The sequence below is a fragment of the Musca domestica genome, unplaced genomic scaffold, assembly GCF_030504385.1.
Source record: "Musca domestica strain aabys unplaced genomic scaffold, Musca_domestica.polishedcontigs.V.1.1 1, whole genome shotgun sequence".
NCBI classification, from domain to species: Eukaryota; Metazoa; Arthropoda; class Insecta; order Diptera; family Muscidae; genus Musca; species Musca domestica.
The window spans coordinates 10,849,142-10,868,767 of NW_026712114.1; the positions used below are offsets into that span (position 1 = coordinate 10,849,142).

The 19,626-nt window shown below is 35.3% G+C and overlaps 1 protein-coding gene and 2 long non-coding RNA genes across 3 annotated transcripts in view; 1 reads left to right on the forward strand and 2 right to left on the reverse strand.

The window, feature by feature from the left end:
- LOC101896681 (uridine phosphorylase 1) overlaps positions 1-19,626 on the reverse strand; it is a 39,141-nt gene that overhangs the window by 10,368 nt on the left and 9,147 nt on the right. Inside the window, exon 2 of the mRNA XM_059118816.1 lies at positions 8,020-8,143. Coding sequence (XP_058974799.1) covers positions 8,020-8,143 — 124 coding nt within the window. The remainder of the gene's footprint in view (positions 1-8,019; positions 8,144-19,626) is intronic.
- LOC131800948 (uncharacterized) lies at positions 11,422-12,170 on the forward strand. Its single transcript, XR_009341636.1, has 2 exons — positions 11,422-11,831; positions 11,887-12,170. It is a non-coding gene; the product is annotated as an uncharacterized LOC131800948 (long non-coding RNA).
- Positions 11,790-12,469, reverse strand: LOC131800944 (uncharacterized). The gene is made up of 2 exons (XR_009341635.1): positions 12,176-12,469; positions 11,790-12,102 (listed from the first exon to the last, which is right to left on the reverse strand). It is a non-coding gene; the product is annotated as an uncharacterized LOC131800944 (long non-coding RNA).

Genomic DNA, 19,626 nt, shown 5'->3' on the forward strand with positions numbered 1-19,626 from the left:
CCAATATCTTCGGAATTACAAAAGATATCAACACATATGACACCATTTTGGAAAGGCAATAGTGTTAGCTATAATATTGTGATTTTAAGACCCTATAATGGGTCAATTTTCGAGTTTTTATGGGTTTTTCAAAAAGTACTGGTAAAAAATATCAATTTTCTTGCATTACTCTGGAACCGGTTCTTGTAACCGGTTCATGTGACCACTTGTTGGATAGGTATTTTCATAAGCTTTCCAATGATACCCATTTTGTTTGTATCGGTTCAGTGGAACCGGATAAAAACCGAACATTGTATCTGAACTTTCGGGTCCAATAACCGGGTAACCGGTTATTTCCCCCACAAAAAATTTATATTGCCGTAATCAGTTTAAAAATACCTACCTGTAGTATAAATTTCAAGTCAATCCGAGCACAGCCCCTAAACTCAACTTATGCCAATTCATATTTGCGAAGCAATTACGTGTCAAATGCGCAATCGTTGAAGATACCCATGCATGGGCTGTTATCAAATCTCGTGAGGAGGCTGTTCCGTATAACAAATAACAAAAGCAACAACATCAGCAGATATGAATATTAACAAGCTGTGTGTGTGTGTGTTCTAAAAATGGCAAAACAAATTACAAAATCAACACAAGTTTTGCATTCAATTAAATATCAATAGCGAGATGGGGATGGGTTGGCGTGAGGGGGGGGGGGATGATTGATAGATAGTTCGATTTGTATGGCTGCAAGTCATTCATAAATGAAAACAAGTAAAGAAAGTCTTAAAGTCGGTCGGGGCCGACTTTATGATACCCTACACCACTTCGCTAATTTAGTAGGGCTCCGCATAACAATTAAAAGTTTTTATTGGAGAATTCAATCCTACACGCTATGATTATAATTATAATTTAAAGGACTAAATATGCCGAAGCTTTTGTATTTTTAAATTCGGTTTTGTATTGCCCATTTGGTGCACAATTAGTTTAAAATCGGATAAAAATATGTATGGGAGCTATATCCAAATCGGAACCGATCTCGATAAAATTTGGCAAAGATATTTCTGAGCTGTATTTGATATATTTCCCTGAATATCGTTGTTACGGAGTGCGTATTACGGCTGTGGGTAACAAATATAACAAATCGGATGAACAGTATATATGGGAGCTATAGCTATATTTGAACCGATCTTCACCAAATTTGACATACTAGCTTCTAGTCTCAATTCGGTTGTAGGTGCCAAATTTTATCCCATTTGGGCAAATATTAGACATTTGGTGCACAATCAAAGGTAAATCGGACGAAGTTATATATGGGAGCTATATCCAAATCTGAACCGATATCGATAAAATTTAGCAAATGTATTTCTGAGCTGTATTTGATATATTTCCCCAAATATTGTTGTTACAGAGTGCATATTACGGCTGCGGAGGACAAAAATAACAAATCGGATGAACAATATATATGGGAGCTATAGCTATATCTGAATTGATTTCGATCAAATTTGGCATACTTATTTTGAGGTCCAATCTGATCGTACGTGCCAAATTCCATACTATTCGGACTAATATTACAACTTTGGTGCACAATGAAAGGCAAATCGGACGAAGATATATATATCTAAATTTTGACCGACTATCGCCAATTTCAATAGGGTTCGTCCTTGGGCCAAACAAATGATCTGTGCAAAATTTCATCTGGATCGGGCAATAAATGCGACCTGTACTGTGTTTAAAAAAATACATGGACAGACGGACGGACGGACGGACATGCATAAATCGACTCAGAATATGATTCTATGTAGATCATCAAAAGGAACTGTGGGTCTATCTCGTTTCCTTTTGCCTGTTACAAACAAATGCACAAAGACATAATACCCTGACCACCTTGTGGTGTAGGGTATAAACACAAATATGCCTTAGAGCAATGAATGGCATCGTGATCGAGGATGATTTTGAAAATGTTTCGTATATATTTCCAAATGGTCATGGCGTACATGGTGATCCCAACCCTGGCTAATGCTTTTAATCTGCAATCTACGGCTGCTATTGAACTTTTTCCCCTCTTCCCCCTCATCTTTATTTTGCTCGGTGTTATGCACTTTGCAAATTATTCAATTTAAATTTATTTTCTGGTTTTTGCATTTAAATTGTTTGTTTTTTTTTTTGTTATAATTATGCGCATTCCATTATAAAATTTAGTTTAGAATTGTATTTTTTTTTTTCGTTATTTATTTTTATTGCCTGCGCTGTTTTTTATTTCATATCAATATCAAGGTTAGAATATAGGTCTCGTGTTATGTGTGTTTTCTGTTATTCTCATCAACAAAGAAAAAATATCATTTTTAAATTTGTGCGAAAAAAGTTAATAATTTATAGCTATTGCATAATTATGCAGGGGGGCAAGAGAAATGATTTTGGCTATAAAAATCCCGTTTTCATGAAATGAAATTTGAATTAATTTATTTCGATAATTCCCGTTAGAAGTTTTGCATATCTGGATGAACTTCAGCATTTACCGTTATAGAAAATCTACACCTCAGCCATTGTAGAATTATGCAGGTATCTTCATAATTAATCGAAACTGGAAGTAAATTGAGCTAATTTAAGCATATATTGGGGTCTTACAACGGCGTGAAAAGTAACTATACGCTGTCGGGGACAAATGACGTCATTCCGAAATAATAATTTTTATACCCTCCACCATAATATGGAGGGTATATTAATTTTGTCATTCCGTTTGTAACTTCTCGAAATACTCATGTCAGACCCAACAAAGTATGTATATATATACTTGATCAGCATAAAATTCTAAGACGATTTAGCTATGTCCGTCTGTCTGCCTGTGTGTCTGTCTGTCTGTCTGTCAGTTGTAATCACGCTATCTTTCGAAAAAATAGAGATAGAAGGCTAAAATTTTGCACACATGTATATTTTGCCAATAGGCAGGTTAAGTTCGTAAATGGGCCATGTAGGTCCAAGTTATCATATAGCCCCCATATAACGGTACCTCCCGATATTCGGTATTTTGATGATTTTAACGACATTATTCACCGGAATTGTTTCAAATTTAGCATTTGAAGTTCGTAATAGATACTACAGCCTAAGACAGAAAATTATCTGTGCAGGTTCAAGTCTTCATATAGCCCCCATATAACGGTACCCCCCGATATTCGGTATTTTGATGATTTTAGCGGCATTATTTAAAGGAATCGTTCCAAATTTCGTATTTGAAGTTCGTAATAGATACTGCAGCATAAAACAGAAAATGGGCCATGTAGGTCCACGTCTTCGTATAGTCCCCATATACCGTACCCCCCGATATTCGGTATTTTGATGATTTTAGCGACATTATTTAACGAAATCGTTCCAAATTTGGTATTTAATGTTCGTAATAGATACTTCAGCCCATGTCGGAAAATTGTTTGTGTAGGTCCAGGTCTTCGTACAGCCCCCATATGACGGTACCCCTCATATTCGGTATTTTGATGATTTTAGCTACATTATAAACAGATTTTTCTTCAAGTTTCGCGTTAAATTTCATTTTGGCATACTTATTTTGAGGTCCAATCTGATCGTACGTGCCAAATTCCATACTATTCGGACTAATATTACAACTTTGGTGCACAATGAAAGGCAAATCGGACGAAGATATATATATCTAAATTTTGACCGACTATCGCCAATTTCAATAGGGTTCGTCCTTGGGCCAAACAAATGATCTGTGCAAAATTTCATCTGGATCGGGCAATAAATGCGACCTGTACTGTGTTTAAAAAAATACATGGACAGACGGACGGACGGACGGACATGCATAAATCGACTCAGAATATGATTCTATGTAGATCATCAAAAGGAACTGTGGGTCTATCTCGTTTCCTTTTGCCTGTTACAAACAAATGCACAAAGACATAATACCCTGACCACCTTGTGGTGTAGGGTATAAACACAAATATGCCTTAGAGCAATGAATGGCATCGTGATCGAGGATGATTTTGAAAATGTTTCGTATATATTTCCAAATGGTCATGGCGTACATGGTGATCCCAACCCTGGCTAATGCTTTTAATCTGCAATCTACGGCTGCTATTGAACTTTTTCCCCTCTTCCCCCTCATCTTTATTTTGCTCGGTGTTATGCACTTTGCAAATTATTCAATTTAAATTTATTTTCTGGTTTTTGCATTTAAATTGTTTGTTTTTTTTTTTTTTGTTATAATTATGCGCATTCCATTATAAAATTTAGTTTAGAATTGTATTTTTTTTTTCGTTATTTATTTTTATTGCCTGCGCTGTTTTTTATTTCATATCAATATCAAGGTTAGAATATAGGTCTCGTGTTATGTGTGTTTTCTGTTATTCTCATCAACAAAGAAAAAATATCATTTTTAAATTTGTGCGAAAAAAGTTAATAATTTATAGCTATTGCATAATTATGCAGGGGGGCAAGAGAAATGATTTTGGCTATAAAAATCCCGTTTTCATGAAATGAAATTTGAATTAATTTATTTCGATAATTCCCGTTAGAAGTTTTGCATATCTGGATGAACTTCAGCATTTACCGTTATAGAAAATCTACACCTCAGCCATTGTAGAATTATGCAGGTATCTTCATAATTAATCGAAACTGGAAGTAAATTGAGCTAATTTAAGCATATATTGGGGTCTTACAACGGCGTGAAAAGTAACTATACGCTGTCGGGGACAAATGACGTCATTCCGAAATAATAATTTTTATACCCTCCACCATAATATGGAGGGTATATTAATTTTGTCATTCCGTTTGTAACTTCTCGAAATACTCATGTCAGACCCAACAAAGTATGTATATATATACTTGATCAGCATAAAATTCTAAGACGATTTAGCTATGTCCGTCTGTCTGCCTGTGTGTCTGTCTGTCTGTCTGTCAGTTGTAATCACGCTATCTTTCGAAAAAATAGAGATAGAAGGCTAAAATTTTGCACACATGTATATTTTGCCAATAGGCAGGTTAAGTTCGTAAATGGGCCATGTAGGTCCAAGTTATCATATAGCCCCCATATAACGGTACCTCCCGATATTCGGTATTTTGATGATTTTAACGACATTATTCACCGGAATTGTTTCAAATTTAGCATTTGAAGTTCGTAATAGATACTACAGCCTAAGACAGAAAATTATCTGTGCAGGTTCAAGTCTTCATATAGCCCCCATATAACGGTACCCCCCGATATTCGGTATTTTGATGATTTTAGCGGCATTATTTAAAGGAATCGTTCCAAATTTCGTATTTGAAGTTCGTAATAGATACTGCAGCATAAAACAGAAAATGGGCCATGTAGGTCCACGTCTTCGTATAGTCCCCATATACCGTACCCCCCGATATTCGGTATTTTGATGATTTTAGCGACATTATTTAACGAAATCGTTCCAAATTTGGTATTTAATGTTCGTAATAGATACTTCAGCCCATGTCGGAAAATTGTCTGTGTAGGTCCAGGTCTTCGTACAGCCCCCATATGACGGTACCCCTCATATTCGGTATTTTGATGATTTTAGCTACATTATAAACAGATTTTTCTTCAAGTTTCGCGTTAAATATTGTAATAACTTATGACAAAACTTGCCTATGAAGGTCCACGTCGTCGTATAAGCATTCGGTATTTTTAAGATTTTAACAGAATTTTTAACGGATTTTTTTTTGGAAATTGCCAAATTTGTACCAAATGGTGGAGGGTATTAAAAGTTCGGCCCGGCCGAACTTACTGCTTTTTTACTTGTTTAGACATAACAAAGTACACATATTCTTGAACAGTGTAAGATTCTAAGACGATTTAGCATTGTCCGCCGTCCGTCCTTCTGTTGTAATCATGCTAAAGTCAAAGCAAATAAAGAGAGGAAGCTAAAATTTTACACAAATCAGTCTTTTGTCAAGTTCGAAGATAGGCTATATCGGTCCACGATATCGTATAGCCCCTATATATTCGGTATTTTGATGATTATTAATCAAATTGTCTGAAAATCCGCAAAAGGCGTTCCTTCTGAGTAATTTACTCCCTAGAAGAGAAATGTCTATGTAGGTCCACGATATCGTATAGCCTACATAGGGACATAGAAGCCTTAACGGGTACTACAGGGTTGTCCATATTCGACGGACCTTTGGGCCCATTCCAATCGACGAGGCTTGTCCGCAGGCAACATTATTTGCGTCAATTGAATTTTGTACGGGAACAAATGCAAATCGAGCCATGCCCAACTGCTGAGAACGGCGTTTTTGGGATGTTCTTGGGGACCTCTCAACACTGGCTCGTACGGCAGCGATATTCTCGGCCGATCGCCTTGGTCGACTTTTATATGGCCTCTTCGGATTAGAAAGAGCCTTACCAGTCGAAAATTTTTCGTATAAACGCTTAATTGTGTTCTTAGAAGGCGCACTTCTCACATTTTTTAATGTTTTAAAAGCACGTTGAGTTTTCACAATTGACTTCTTGTAAATTTCAACTATTTCAGAGCGCTCGCGTGGCGTGTATTGGTTCATGGTAAAAATCTGCTTGGACTGACGCTTCAAACGCGGTATGTCATTAAGCGATGTGACATCTTTGTCAAAAGTTATGGCGTTGCCAGATGGGTCCGTCAAATATGGGCAACCCTGAACAGCCTATGACAAAAAATTGCGTTTGCAGGCCCACGTTTTCGTATGGCCCCCACACAATGATACCACCCTATATTCGGTATTTTAATGATTTTAGCGACATTTTTCACCGGAATTATTTCAAATGTGGTATTTGAAGTTCGCAATGAATACTACAGCCTAAGACAGAAAATTGTCTGTGCAGGTCGACGCCTTTGTCTAGCCCCCATATAACAGTGCCTGCCGATATTCGGTACTTTGATGATTTTAGCTACATTATTTACCGAAAATTGTTTCAAATTTGGTATTTGAAGTTCGTAATGGATACTACAGCCAAGGACAGAAAATTGTCTGTGCAGATTCCCCTCTTCGTATAACCCCCATATAACGATACCTCCAATATTCGTTATTTTGATGATCTTAGCGACATTATTCAGCGGAATTGTTTCAAATGTCGTATTAAGAGTTCGTAATGGGAACTACAGCTTATGACACAAAATTGTCTTTGCAGGTCCACGTCTTCGTATAGGCACCATATATAAGTACCTCCCAATATTCGTTATTTTGACGATTTTAGGTACAATATTCACTGAAATTCTTTGAAATTTCGTATTTGAAAAATTTGACAATTGTCAATGCTGGTCCAGGTCTTCGTATAGGCCCGATATAACGATACCTCCCTATATTAGGTATTCTGATGATTTCAGCTATATTATTCACCGGTATTTTTAAGATTTTAACAGAATTTTTAATAGATTTTATTGTTTTTGAAAATTTCCAAATTCCTTCCAAATGGGTTCAACCCGGCGAAACTTACTGTCCTTACTTTACTTGTGCTTATCTAAAAAGTGAATTTTTCAATGCAGCGTTTTTGTGTGAAATAGGCGAAAAATCGATTTTTCGATCCATTGTTATACCCCATACCACACTGTGGTACAGGGTTTTATGTCTCTGTGTATTTGATAGGAACATGCAGATATGAACAAAATAGACCCACAATTCCTTATGATGATTCATTCATGGAATCACATTTCGAGTCGTACGTCCGCCTGTCCATGTATTTTTGTAAACAAAGCATTTATAGTCCAAGTGAGATGAAATCATTTCTTAGACCCAAGGACGAACCCTATTTTAGTTATAGCTCCTGTATATACTTTTTTAATAGTTCGAAACTAAGAACACATTAATCATTGCATACTTTTTGGCTCGCATGAAACCAAACGCCGAGTAGACGATAGTCGAATAAGGTATTTCTACTTCTTTGTTTAAATATAATTTTCATACGATTTTTGGGTCCATGTTCTACAAGGTCTTCGATTAAATGTTCCACCATACATTCGGTATTATATATTTGTATACTTAATACATATTTTTTCCATAAAATCGTCTCATTCGCTTTATTAGCTAAATATCTATTTTTCAACTCACCTTAACATCACCGAACATTTCCTCCAAATCGTGAGATCCACTGCCCAAGGCCAAATGATAGAGAAAATCCTGATCCATACGTTCAATATTTCGGTTACGTAATTTGATAGTGCCATCGGAATTTCTAAGATAAGAAACATTTTGAAATAAATATTAATATTTGATTGGATAGGGAATTTTTTCAAAAAAAAAACTACAATTCTAAAAAATTTCTAAAATTTATGTTTGACTTGATTTCAATATAATTTCAATATTGAAGATTATTTCATACAAATGTTAAACGCCAAATTTCGGCCGGTATCTTACGAATAAATACTTCAATGTTGTCTTCCAATGCGAGTCAATTGACGTGGTCTCATTTAGACATGAGCTTCAAAACAGTCTAAAGGCTTTAAATCAATTTGTAAAGTTTGACAATTGTTTTTTTTTATCAAATCTTCATACATCGTATTAATTTTTTTATATAATATTCAAGTTTTTTCCCATCTTCGGAAAAATAGGAAATATTATACCATTTATCCCAAAAAGTCTTCATAATCTTTCATTTTGAAGTTTATCGAGGAGGTTATTAGTAGAATCATTGCACAATGAACCATCATCCATGTTTTCTGTCCAAAACTATTTTAAAGTCTCCATATGTAAATCCTCGAAGCCAACAGTGACCTCAATAAATAAATTCAGAATTCCAGCTTCATGTATTCACCCAATAACAAATTTAGTAACATTTATTATGCAGAGGCCCTAGTGACAAATTTCGGAATTTCAGTTCTATCCCTTCACCCAATACCCAATTTAGTACCCCTTAGTACTATTCGAACAATTATAGCACTCATTTCTAATACCAGCTTCACCACAGACACGAACAGTTGCATCAATATAAAATTTCATGAGTTCAGCTCTATTCCAATTCGCCCAATGCCAAATTTAGTACTAATTAGTACAATTTAGTACCCATATCCGAATCTAGGACCTTCTCTCAACCACTGGCACCAACAGTGACATCCATATCAAATTTCGCGATTTCAGTTTTATTCCTTCACCCTCTATCACATTATGTACTATTAAGTACTTTTCGTACAATTTAGTACACATTTCCAAAATCATCGCCATATCTCAATTTCAAATATCAACAAAGATCTCATTAACAAATTTCGGGATTTCAGCTCTATATCGCTATACCCGACACAAAATTTGGTACCATTTAGTACTATGAGCAGAAATATAGGACGCATTTCCAAACCTCTGCCAAATCACAAACACAGATACTATTAGTAATCTAAATATAAATTTTCAGAATTTTATCTCTATCCTTTCAACCAATACCAAATTTAGTACCATTTAGTACTTTTCGTACCATTATAATGCACACTTCCAAAACCACCTCCATATACCCAGGATACACATGAACAGCGACCCTTAATTCCAAATTTAAGATTTCAGGCACTATCTGTTCGCCCTAAACCAAATTATTCCAAATTTCGTACCCTTTAGTAAAGTTCGCACACTTAGTACACATTTCCAAAACCACCTCCATATCTTAACCACAGACACCAACAGTGTCATCTATACAAAATGTAAGGCTTCCAGTCCTATCCCCTCACCCAATACCAGATATAGTACCATTTAGTACTTTTCGTACAATTATAGTACAAATTTCCTAAACCACCTCCATATGTCCAGGCTATATATTAGCAGCGACCCTAATACTACATTTCAGATTTTAGGCACTATCTGTTCACCTAATACCAAATTTCATGAAACATAGTACTATTTAGTACTTTTCGTGTACTTGTATTACACATTTCCAAGACCACATCTTCATCACAGAATAACAGTGATCCCATTACCAAAAAGGTCGGAATTCCGTAAACCAAACTATTCAATTACAGATACAAACAGCAACCTCAATATCAAATTTGAGTATCCCAGCCCTATCCCTTCACCCAATACCACATTTAGTACCATTTAGTACTTTAGGTGCAAATGCAGGACACTTATCCAACCCACCGCCCAATCTTCAAATTGAACTTTTAGAATTTTATCTCTATCCCTGCACTCAATTACATATTTAGTACTATTAAGTACTTTTCGTACAATTATAGTACACGTCTCCGAAACCACCTCCATATTTCCAGGCTGTACATGAACACCGACCCTAATATCAAATTTCAAACATCATCTGTTCATCTAGTAAGTAATTGTACCAAAGTTAGTACTACTTAGTACTTTTCCTATACACATACATAGTACACATCCCTTTGGTTATATATAAGTTGGCAAAGAGGAGGTGTGTAATAACTACAGTTCACATTTAATGGAAAATAACTGAACTTAATCGCAGTAGAATGATTCTGAAAAATTATATAGGTTATATTATTTTAAAATATTTGGAGAGATATTAAAATCACACAGAAATCATTTTTAGGGCATTACAAAAGGATTTTGTCAGTGGAGAATTTGTTGACAAAAGTAGCAAACAATAGCCTATAGAGGCCTAAAAACATTGTAGAGCGTTTGATGTTCTTTTGCCAGAAACACAGATGGAGAGAAGACCTCTCCCGTACTGATAAATATAGCCACGAGTTTCCAAGATACAGAAAATATAAATACATCATTCGATGGTTACCTCTTTGAAATAATTAAAGACCTCAGATCTCTGTGGAAGAAATACATTTCAATGCAATTTCAATCGAGAATTTTGTATGATTACATATTCTCAAGTGTGAAAATATGAAACATACTTTCTTGTACCTCTCCCACAAAAGTATACCATTTCTAAGAACAAGTAAAGAATTAGCTAAGTCCGGCCGGGCAAACTTGTAAAACCTTCCACCATTTAGAAGGAATTGAAAAACACAAAAAAAATCTTCGAAAAATGCCGCTTAAATTGAAACCCGTTATATAATGGCTATACGAAGACGTGGGCCTGCATAAGTCATTTTTGGTCATAGGCTGTAGCACCGATTCCGAACTTCCAATACGACATTTGAAACAATTCCGGTGAATAATATCGCTAATATCATCAAAATGCCGAATATTGGGAGGTATCGCTATATGTGAACTATACCAAGAAGTGGACCTGCTTAGATGAGTTTCCGTCATAGGTTGTAGTATCCATTACGAACTTCAAATACCACATTTGAAAATAATGTCGCTAATATCATCAAAATGCCGAATAAAGGGGGGTACCATTATATGGGGTCTATACGAAAACGTGGACCTGAACAGACGATTTTCTGTCATAGCTTGAAGCACCCATTACGAACTTCAAATACGAAATTTGTAAACAATTCAGTTCTATAATATCCCCACAATCATCAAAATACCGAATATTGAGATGTGCGATTAGCCCCCCATATAATCGAAAACGTGACCCATTTAAGAACTTACAGCCTGTTCCACGATCTCGAAAGAAAATTTGTGCGAACGAAGGCTACTCACTCACTTTCGTATAAGAATGCGTTCCACTATCTTTCGTTCTTTCTTTCGCATAGCCTTACGTGATTCAGTGTTGCTAAATATTTTTTTGGAAAAATTAATCGCGAAATAAAGCAAAAAAAGCGTCAAATGTCTAATTTAAACGCGAAAAAGCAGCAGTGGCTCTGTCTCAACTGACATTTCAGTTGTAAACAAACAAATTGTAAATAAACAAACGAAATAAAATTTCTAGTGATTGTGTTCAAACTATTTGTGCTCTTAGAAAATAAAAAAAAGAATATTTCCGTAGCTCTATTTTTTATGGAGGAGGTTCGAAATGTGCCACGGAGGAATTTAAGAGATGCTTCGAATTTATTTGAAGTACCTAACAACCAGTAAGTATGATTGTATTTTTACATTTTTGAAATAATAAAAAATGATTTTTTCTAGGTTTGTGGCCAACTTTCGTGTGTCGAAGGAAGTTTTCGGGCTCTTTTGTATATGATGGAAGAGAAGTGGGTGCCCGGTTGCAGAACTACCCAAATCCGCCCCGATTTAAAACTTCTTCTGCTGCTTCCAAAAATTGGCATTCCTCTGGCGAACACAGGATTCTCCTCCATTTACTCAACTAGTGCCCGCAGCTGTGTAGTTGATGATTTTTTCGTGCTGGAATTGAGAAAATAAAAAATATATATATTTGTTGTTCACATATTAAATTGCATTTATTATTTTTACTTACATTTTTGTTTCCATTTTCAATCAAGCAATGTTTATGTTAAAACAATTTTCCTTAATTGTTATTATACGATAGCAAACACACAAGTGACTGATTTTGACATTTGTGTTCGCATGCGTACGAAAGAAAAAAGATAGTGGAACGCAAAATTACACTGAAATGCTTACGTTTTCGTTCGCTTTGATTTTCGTGCAAATTTTCGTTCTGATAGATTTTAGTGGAACGGAAATCAGCTGTTTGTCGTGTAAAAGTTGTGCGAACGTGTTCTTTCGATATCGTGGAACTGGCTGTTAATTTGCTTACAGACAAAATACACATGTTTGCAGAATGTTAGCCTTCCATCTCAATTCATACGAAAGAAAGCGAAAGAAAGACAGACACACAGACAGACGGACATCGACAAATCGACTTGAAATTTTACGCTTATTAAGAATAATATATATACTTTGTTGGGTCTGACTTCAGTATTTCGAGGAGTTACAAATGGAATGACAAAATTAATATAACCTCCATAGTATGGTGGAGGGTATAACAATTAGGGAATGATTTTTTTTTTTTTGCAAATAGAGATTTTTATTTCGTTGGTGACTTATAGTGACATTTTGTGAAGAATATTTCCCATCACCAAAATTTCAAAATTCCAGCTTCAACCGTTCACTCTAAAGCAAAGTGTTCCATATTTAGTACCATTTAGTACACTTTCCACCCTTGATTCTCATACAAATTTTTCAAGTACCATTTTAGAAGTTTTGTACTATTTTAGAACTTTTCGTAGCCCTAAAGTTCGAATCTTTTTTTCTATTTTTTGTTATATATTTTTAAAGGCTTTTTTAGGAATTCTTTGCAAAGGGATTATTGTCGATATCTTCAAATATTTCTCCAAGACTTTCAAGAATATTTTTTTCGAGACGTACTAGCCAAATATTCGCGATATTAAAAAAAAAAATTCTTAAGGGACGTCAGCTTCTACAAGTACTATACTTCGTTAAACTCCAGTGCTTTAATTATTTAATTTTCATCAATTTTTGGGAAATGTGTAATTTTTTATATTTTTTTAAAAATATTTTTGAGAATTTATAGAAATAATTTTTAATAACCTAAAAAAAGTTTTTTGAGAGCCCATCGGTACCATAGTTATGCATATCGACAGCATTTATTTCTATTTAGAAACTTATTGTTTCCAAAATCCCCAGCGTACTTTAGCCACTTCGAATGTGTTATTTCTTATTTTATTCCTTTCTTCGTTTCCAACAAAATTGTTTAGTGTTTTTTTTTTTTTTCATTTGTCAATTAAATGTTGTTTTTGTCATTTCCGCTTCACTTCCAAAACAACACGGGCTATTGTTGCAACGATAAACAGCTTATTTCCACCTAAAAGTGAAACGCATTTAAAAACAAATTTTTAGAAGAAAAAAACAAATCAATGATACTCCAAAAAAGAAATATGAAACTACAGCGAAAAACTGTGTTCAGATAGAAACTCCAGATAATTGTTGTGTGTTTGAAAAGCTATGAAGCAATTGTTTCAATAAGAAATGGAATCAAAAAGAGAATCGTCACCACTGCTGTCAAGTTGATGTTATGCTTCTTTTGTTTTATATGTCTGTGTGTATGCACGTACATATGTAGTTGTTTATGGCCGATAATAAAATATTTTCGTAGAAAAAGTTAAGCATAGATAATTGCAATCAGTTTTCAACGCTATTGTTTTTTTCCATTTTAATGCACTATGGTAGAGCGGCGGTACCATTAAAAAGTGGCCATATTTGATTGCAATACATACATACGTATGTAGAGTTGTAAACAATACACGTTGAGTGCATAAAGAGGCTAAGTTTAAGAAATTAAAAAATTATGACGAAAATCTAAATACGTAATGTTTGAAATTTTAAGACAAATGGGCTTTTTTTTCTTATTTTTATAAACTTTTTTACAAACTTTTAATACCCTCCACCCTAGGGTAAATGAAACATAAGAGCCCATTATGACCCACATATAACAAATTTTAGACATATTCATGGAAAAATGTGGCAAAAATCATCAAAATACCGAATATCGGGAAATACGGCTATACCGAATATCGGGAAATACGGCATATACATACAGTGTTTCGCCAAAAGACCCACAATACCAATTTCTAGACAAATCCGCGAAGAAATGTGGCAAAAACCATTATAATACCGAATATCTGGAGGTATCGTTATATGGGGGCTATACCAAATCGTGGACCTATAATTACAACGATTTGCCACACGAACTGAGACCCATTATGACCTACAACTACCAATTCGAGAAATTCGATCCAGAGAAATTCGTGAAAAAATGTGGCAAAAATCATCAAAATACCTAATATCGGGAGGTACTGTTAAATGGGGGCTATACCAAAGCGTGGACCTATACATGCAATGTTTCACCACCGGAGCTAGAACCCATCATGACCAACAAATGCCAATTTTCAGACAAATCAGTGAAAAAATGTGGCAAAAATCATCAAAATGCCGAATATCGGGAGGTACCGTTATATGGGGGCTATACCAACTGCCAATTTTCAGAGAAATTCGTGAAAAAATGTGGCTAAAACCATTAAAATGCAGAAATATGGGGGCTATACCAAAACGTGGATAAATAATCAAAATACCGAATATCGGGAGGTACCGTTATATGAGGACTATAGCAGAACGTGGACCGATATACCTCATCCTAGACACAATACAAATTGCTCTGCTAAATTTTGGCGCTCTACGTCAAATAATGTGGGCTGCATCATGATTTCAACTGACAGACAGACGGACATCGTTAAATCGACATTTGTAAGTGAACTGAACATATCGCAATATTCCATTCGGCAAATAATGAAAAATTAGCTCGTGGTAACGACGTTGAAATTCCAAAAAGTGCAAGAACTTACACCGCAACAAAAAGAAAATAGACACAAAAGAGCTAAAGAGTGGCTTCGCTTGGCCGAAAGTGGTGAAATGCCGAATTTAGTTTTCTCCGATGAGAAAACATTCGTTGTCTCCACTAGTATTAATCGATTGTGGCATCAGAAAAAAATGCCCAATATTATCGCGAAAATATTCTGGAGGGTGTATTAAAACCTTAAGCACGCAAAGATTTTGGCCGCAGACCTTGGACATTCCAGCAGGACTCAGCACCATCGTACTCAGCACGCACCACCCAAAAACGGTTAAAAATGAGGTTCCTCGCTTCATTTCTAGCGCACAATGACCACCAAAATCTCCGGAAACCAATCCGTAGGATTATTGTGTCTGGAGTTTTTTTGGAAAGCAAGGTTGGCACTAAAACATACCAAAGTGTCGATCACCTCAAGCAAGCGCTTCGCCGGAAATGGGGCAAAATACCGCAGAGCAATTTTCGGGCAGCGTGTGACGATTTCATTTGCCGTTTGAAGGTCATAATTCGTGCCACAGGTGATCAATTCGAACAAATCTAAACTTATTCTAAAATTTGATGCTATTTCCGACATTCATTTAATAAAATTTAAAAAGAAACAAGTAAAAAAGCAGTAAGTTTGGCCGGACCGAACTTTGAATACCCTCCACCATTTGGAATGGATTAGAAAATTTACAAAATAATAAAATCCATTAAAAAATCTTTTAAAATCTTTAAAATATCTAATATAGGAAAGTGCCGATATATATGGGGGGATATACGATATTGTGGACCTATAAAGACAAATCTATGTCTGGGTGTAAAGTACTCACAAGGAACTCCTTGTGTGGATTTTAAGACAATTCCATTGAAAAGTGGGGGTAAAATCATCAAAATACCGAATATCGGGGGGTACCGTTATATGGGGGATGTACGATATCGTGGACCTGTATAGACAATTCTCTCTCAGGGGGTAAAGTACTCGCAAGGAACTACTTGTGTGGATTTTAAGACAATTCCATTGAAAAATGTGGTTACATATTCAAAATACCGAATATCGGGGGTACCGTTATATGGGGGCTATACGATATCGTGGACCGATGTAGCCCTTCTTCGAACTCGACCTGCCTGCAGACAAAAGAAAGATCTGTGCAAAAATTTTAGCTTCCTATCTTAATTCCTTTAAGCTGTAGTGTGATTACAACAGACGGACGGACAGGGCTAAATCGTCTTAGAATTTTACGCTGATCAAGAATATATATACTTTGTTGGGTCTAAAATGATTATTTCGATGAGTTACAAACGGAATGACGAACTTAATATACCCTCCATACTATGTATGGTGGAGGGTATAAAGATAAAATTATTGCATTTGACTTTGTTCCAGTTTTTTTATCTTACCCTGTATATTCGTAGAAAGACATACTAATATTTTTTTTATTTCTTTTCTTTTTGTCATTTTTAAGTTAAGCTAATCTTGTTCTCAACGAATACTTAATATTAGACCGTGTCTGAATGACTCAGATCTTTCACTGCATTATCTTGTTTCTTTGATAACCAAAGTGTAATTGATCTACTTTTTTTTATTGATGACTTTTAAAATTGTTCAAAAGTGCGACATTTTTCATTGCCGCGATAAGATAAGATGGGGGACAACCCCATGCACTTGAAATTACTGGGTGAATTGTATAAAAAAAAAATATTAAAACTGATTAAAATACAATTAAGTAATTATACTCCCATTTTATGGGGAACACGAAAGACCCTAAATATCAAAGGTATTATTAAGGGGTTATAATTCCAAGATCTCATGCATATGCCTATATATATTCAAATATACAACAGGAGCCTAAATTACTGTCATAAAGAGACTAATAAGCCACAAATAATGTCTGATAAAAATGTAATTTGTGATTTTTGGAACCAAATGCTCATAGTTTGTTTGATAGGTACATTGGTGTTATCTTCAAATAATATTCCCTTGCACCTCCCCACCCCCATCAGTCTCTTTTATAATAACAATTGCTATAGCCATACATCATGTTTAGCAGTAAATTAGTCAGACTGTCGATCGATAAACCTTAATTTTACGTCAGCAAGAAAAAATATAGAAACAAATAAACATTCATTCACATTCGACACACCCCCTTTTCTATAATGAGACGTTTTTTTTTTGGCTTTGAATTTATTTGGCGATTTTTTTCAACTGCACTCAATTTCTGTTTATTTTTATTATCATTCTCAAGAATTTGCACATGGACTCTGTCATACTTTAATGAAAGTGAAATTGTTTTTTTTAGAAAACGAAAAGTGATGGATGGGTGAATTTGCAAAAAAATTCTTATTTATATATTACTGTCATAGATAGATGGCAAATAGGAGAAATAAAAATACAATATATTCCTCGTATTTGCAAGAAACTATATACCAAGAATATCGGTCCACTCTTTCTGGTACCTCTCCCACAAAAGTTCGAAATTTTCGAAAAAAAAACCAGTAAAAACTGTAAGTTCGTACCGGCCGATCTTTAAGTACCCTCCACCATTTGGAACGAATTTCGCAATTTTCAAAAAAAAAGTCAGTTAAAAATTCTATTAAAATCTTAAAAATACCGAATTTACGACGACGTGGACATTAATAGGCAACTTTTGTCATAAGCCATTAAAACATTCAAATACGAAACTCGAAAAAAATCCGGTGAATAATGTTGCTAAAATCATCCATGTTCCGAATATCGGGAGGTACTGCTATATGGAGGCTTTTGCGAAGAGGTGAACCTGCACAGACAATTTTCTGTCTTAGGCTGTAGTATCCATTGCGAACTTCAAATACCAAATTTGAAACATTTCTGGCGAAAAAATGTCCATAAAATCATTAAAATACCGAATATCGGGAGGTACCGTTATATGGCAGCTCTACGTAGATGTGGACCTGCACAGACAATTTTCTGCCTTAAGCTGTAGTATCCATTATGGACTTCAAATACCAAATTTGAAACAATTCCGGTGAAAAAATGTCCATAAAATCATTAAAATACCGAATATCAGGAGGTACCGTTGTATGGGAGCTCTACGAAGATGTATACTTGCATAGACAATTTTCTGTCTTCATTATGGACTTCAAATACCAAATTTGAAACAATTCCGGTGAATAAATTCGCTAAAATCATCAAAATATCGAATATCGGGAGGTACCGTTATATGGGGGCTATACGAAGACGTGTACCTGCACAGACAATTTTTGGTCTTAGCTTGTAGTATCCATTACGAACTGCAAATACCAAATTAGAAACAAATTCCGGTGAATAGCGTCACTAAAATCATCAAAGTACCGAATATCGGTAGGTACCGTTATATGGGGGCTATACCAAAACGTGGACCTACATGACCCATTTTGAATACCAAAAGTCCTGCAGGCATAACATACATTTAAGCAAAATTTTTTCAATCTTCAATTCGTTCGGAAGCTAGATTGATGTCCACAGACGGACAGACGGACGCACATCGCTAATTCGACATAGAATGCACAGAAAGCGAAAGGATAATCCAATTTTGCTCCAAAACCTAACATTTGCATCAGTGCAAGATCAGGTGCGACAATGGACAAAATCGGTTCACTTTGAATAATTATAACTCTCATAAAATGTGATGTACGAGTCCGATTATCTTCAAATTACACACATCACATTATTTGTATAAACCAAAGGTGATGGTGTAAATATATCGGCCCACTCCAGCTTGTACCTCCAACACAGAGGGTCAACATTTTGAATATACGTGTAACTCATAAAATGCGAAATTCCATTCAGACTTGGCACATCTCTATATTTCCATTAACACAAGATATGTTAAAAAAAAGATGGTAGAGATCCGACAATTCATACTGATACCCCCCCCACATCGCGTTCAAGATTTTGAAAATCAAAACGCTCACAGAAAGCAAAATAAGCATCCAACTCTCTTCAAATTTTTGCTAACACAAGATATGTTGTGAACATGATATACAGGGTGAGAGGAAAAAAACTGCAACCAACATCAGACTGCTGTCATTTCTAAGCCACTTGTCCGACAGCTGTTAAAATTATTCCGGTGACAGCTCAATATATTGTTTACAATCGTACAAAAGCATGAGCGTGAGAATCTTCCAGCAAAAAAGTTATTCGTAATGGAATTCAAGCGTGATAGAGTGATTTCTTTATATTTGGCTGGAAAACCACAAGTGACTATCATTAGATCACTCCAGCATTTAAATGTGAATAATTTTTTTTGAGTCTCGTTACGGTGATACCGGTAGCGTAGCCCGACGTCAAGGAAGTGGACAGAAGAAAACATCAACATAAGCAGAAATGGTTCGAAAAGTAAAGAAGCGATTTAATCGAAACCCACGTCGCAGTGGACAAAAAATGGCTCGTGACCAGAACATATCGCAATATTCCATTCGGCAATTATTGAAAAATGAGCTCGGGATGAAGCCATTGAATTTGCAAAAATTGGAAGAACTTACACCGCAACAGAAAGAAAATAGTCCCATAAGAGCTATAGAGTTGCTTCGCTTGGCCGAAA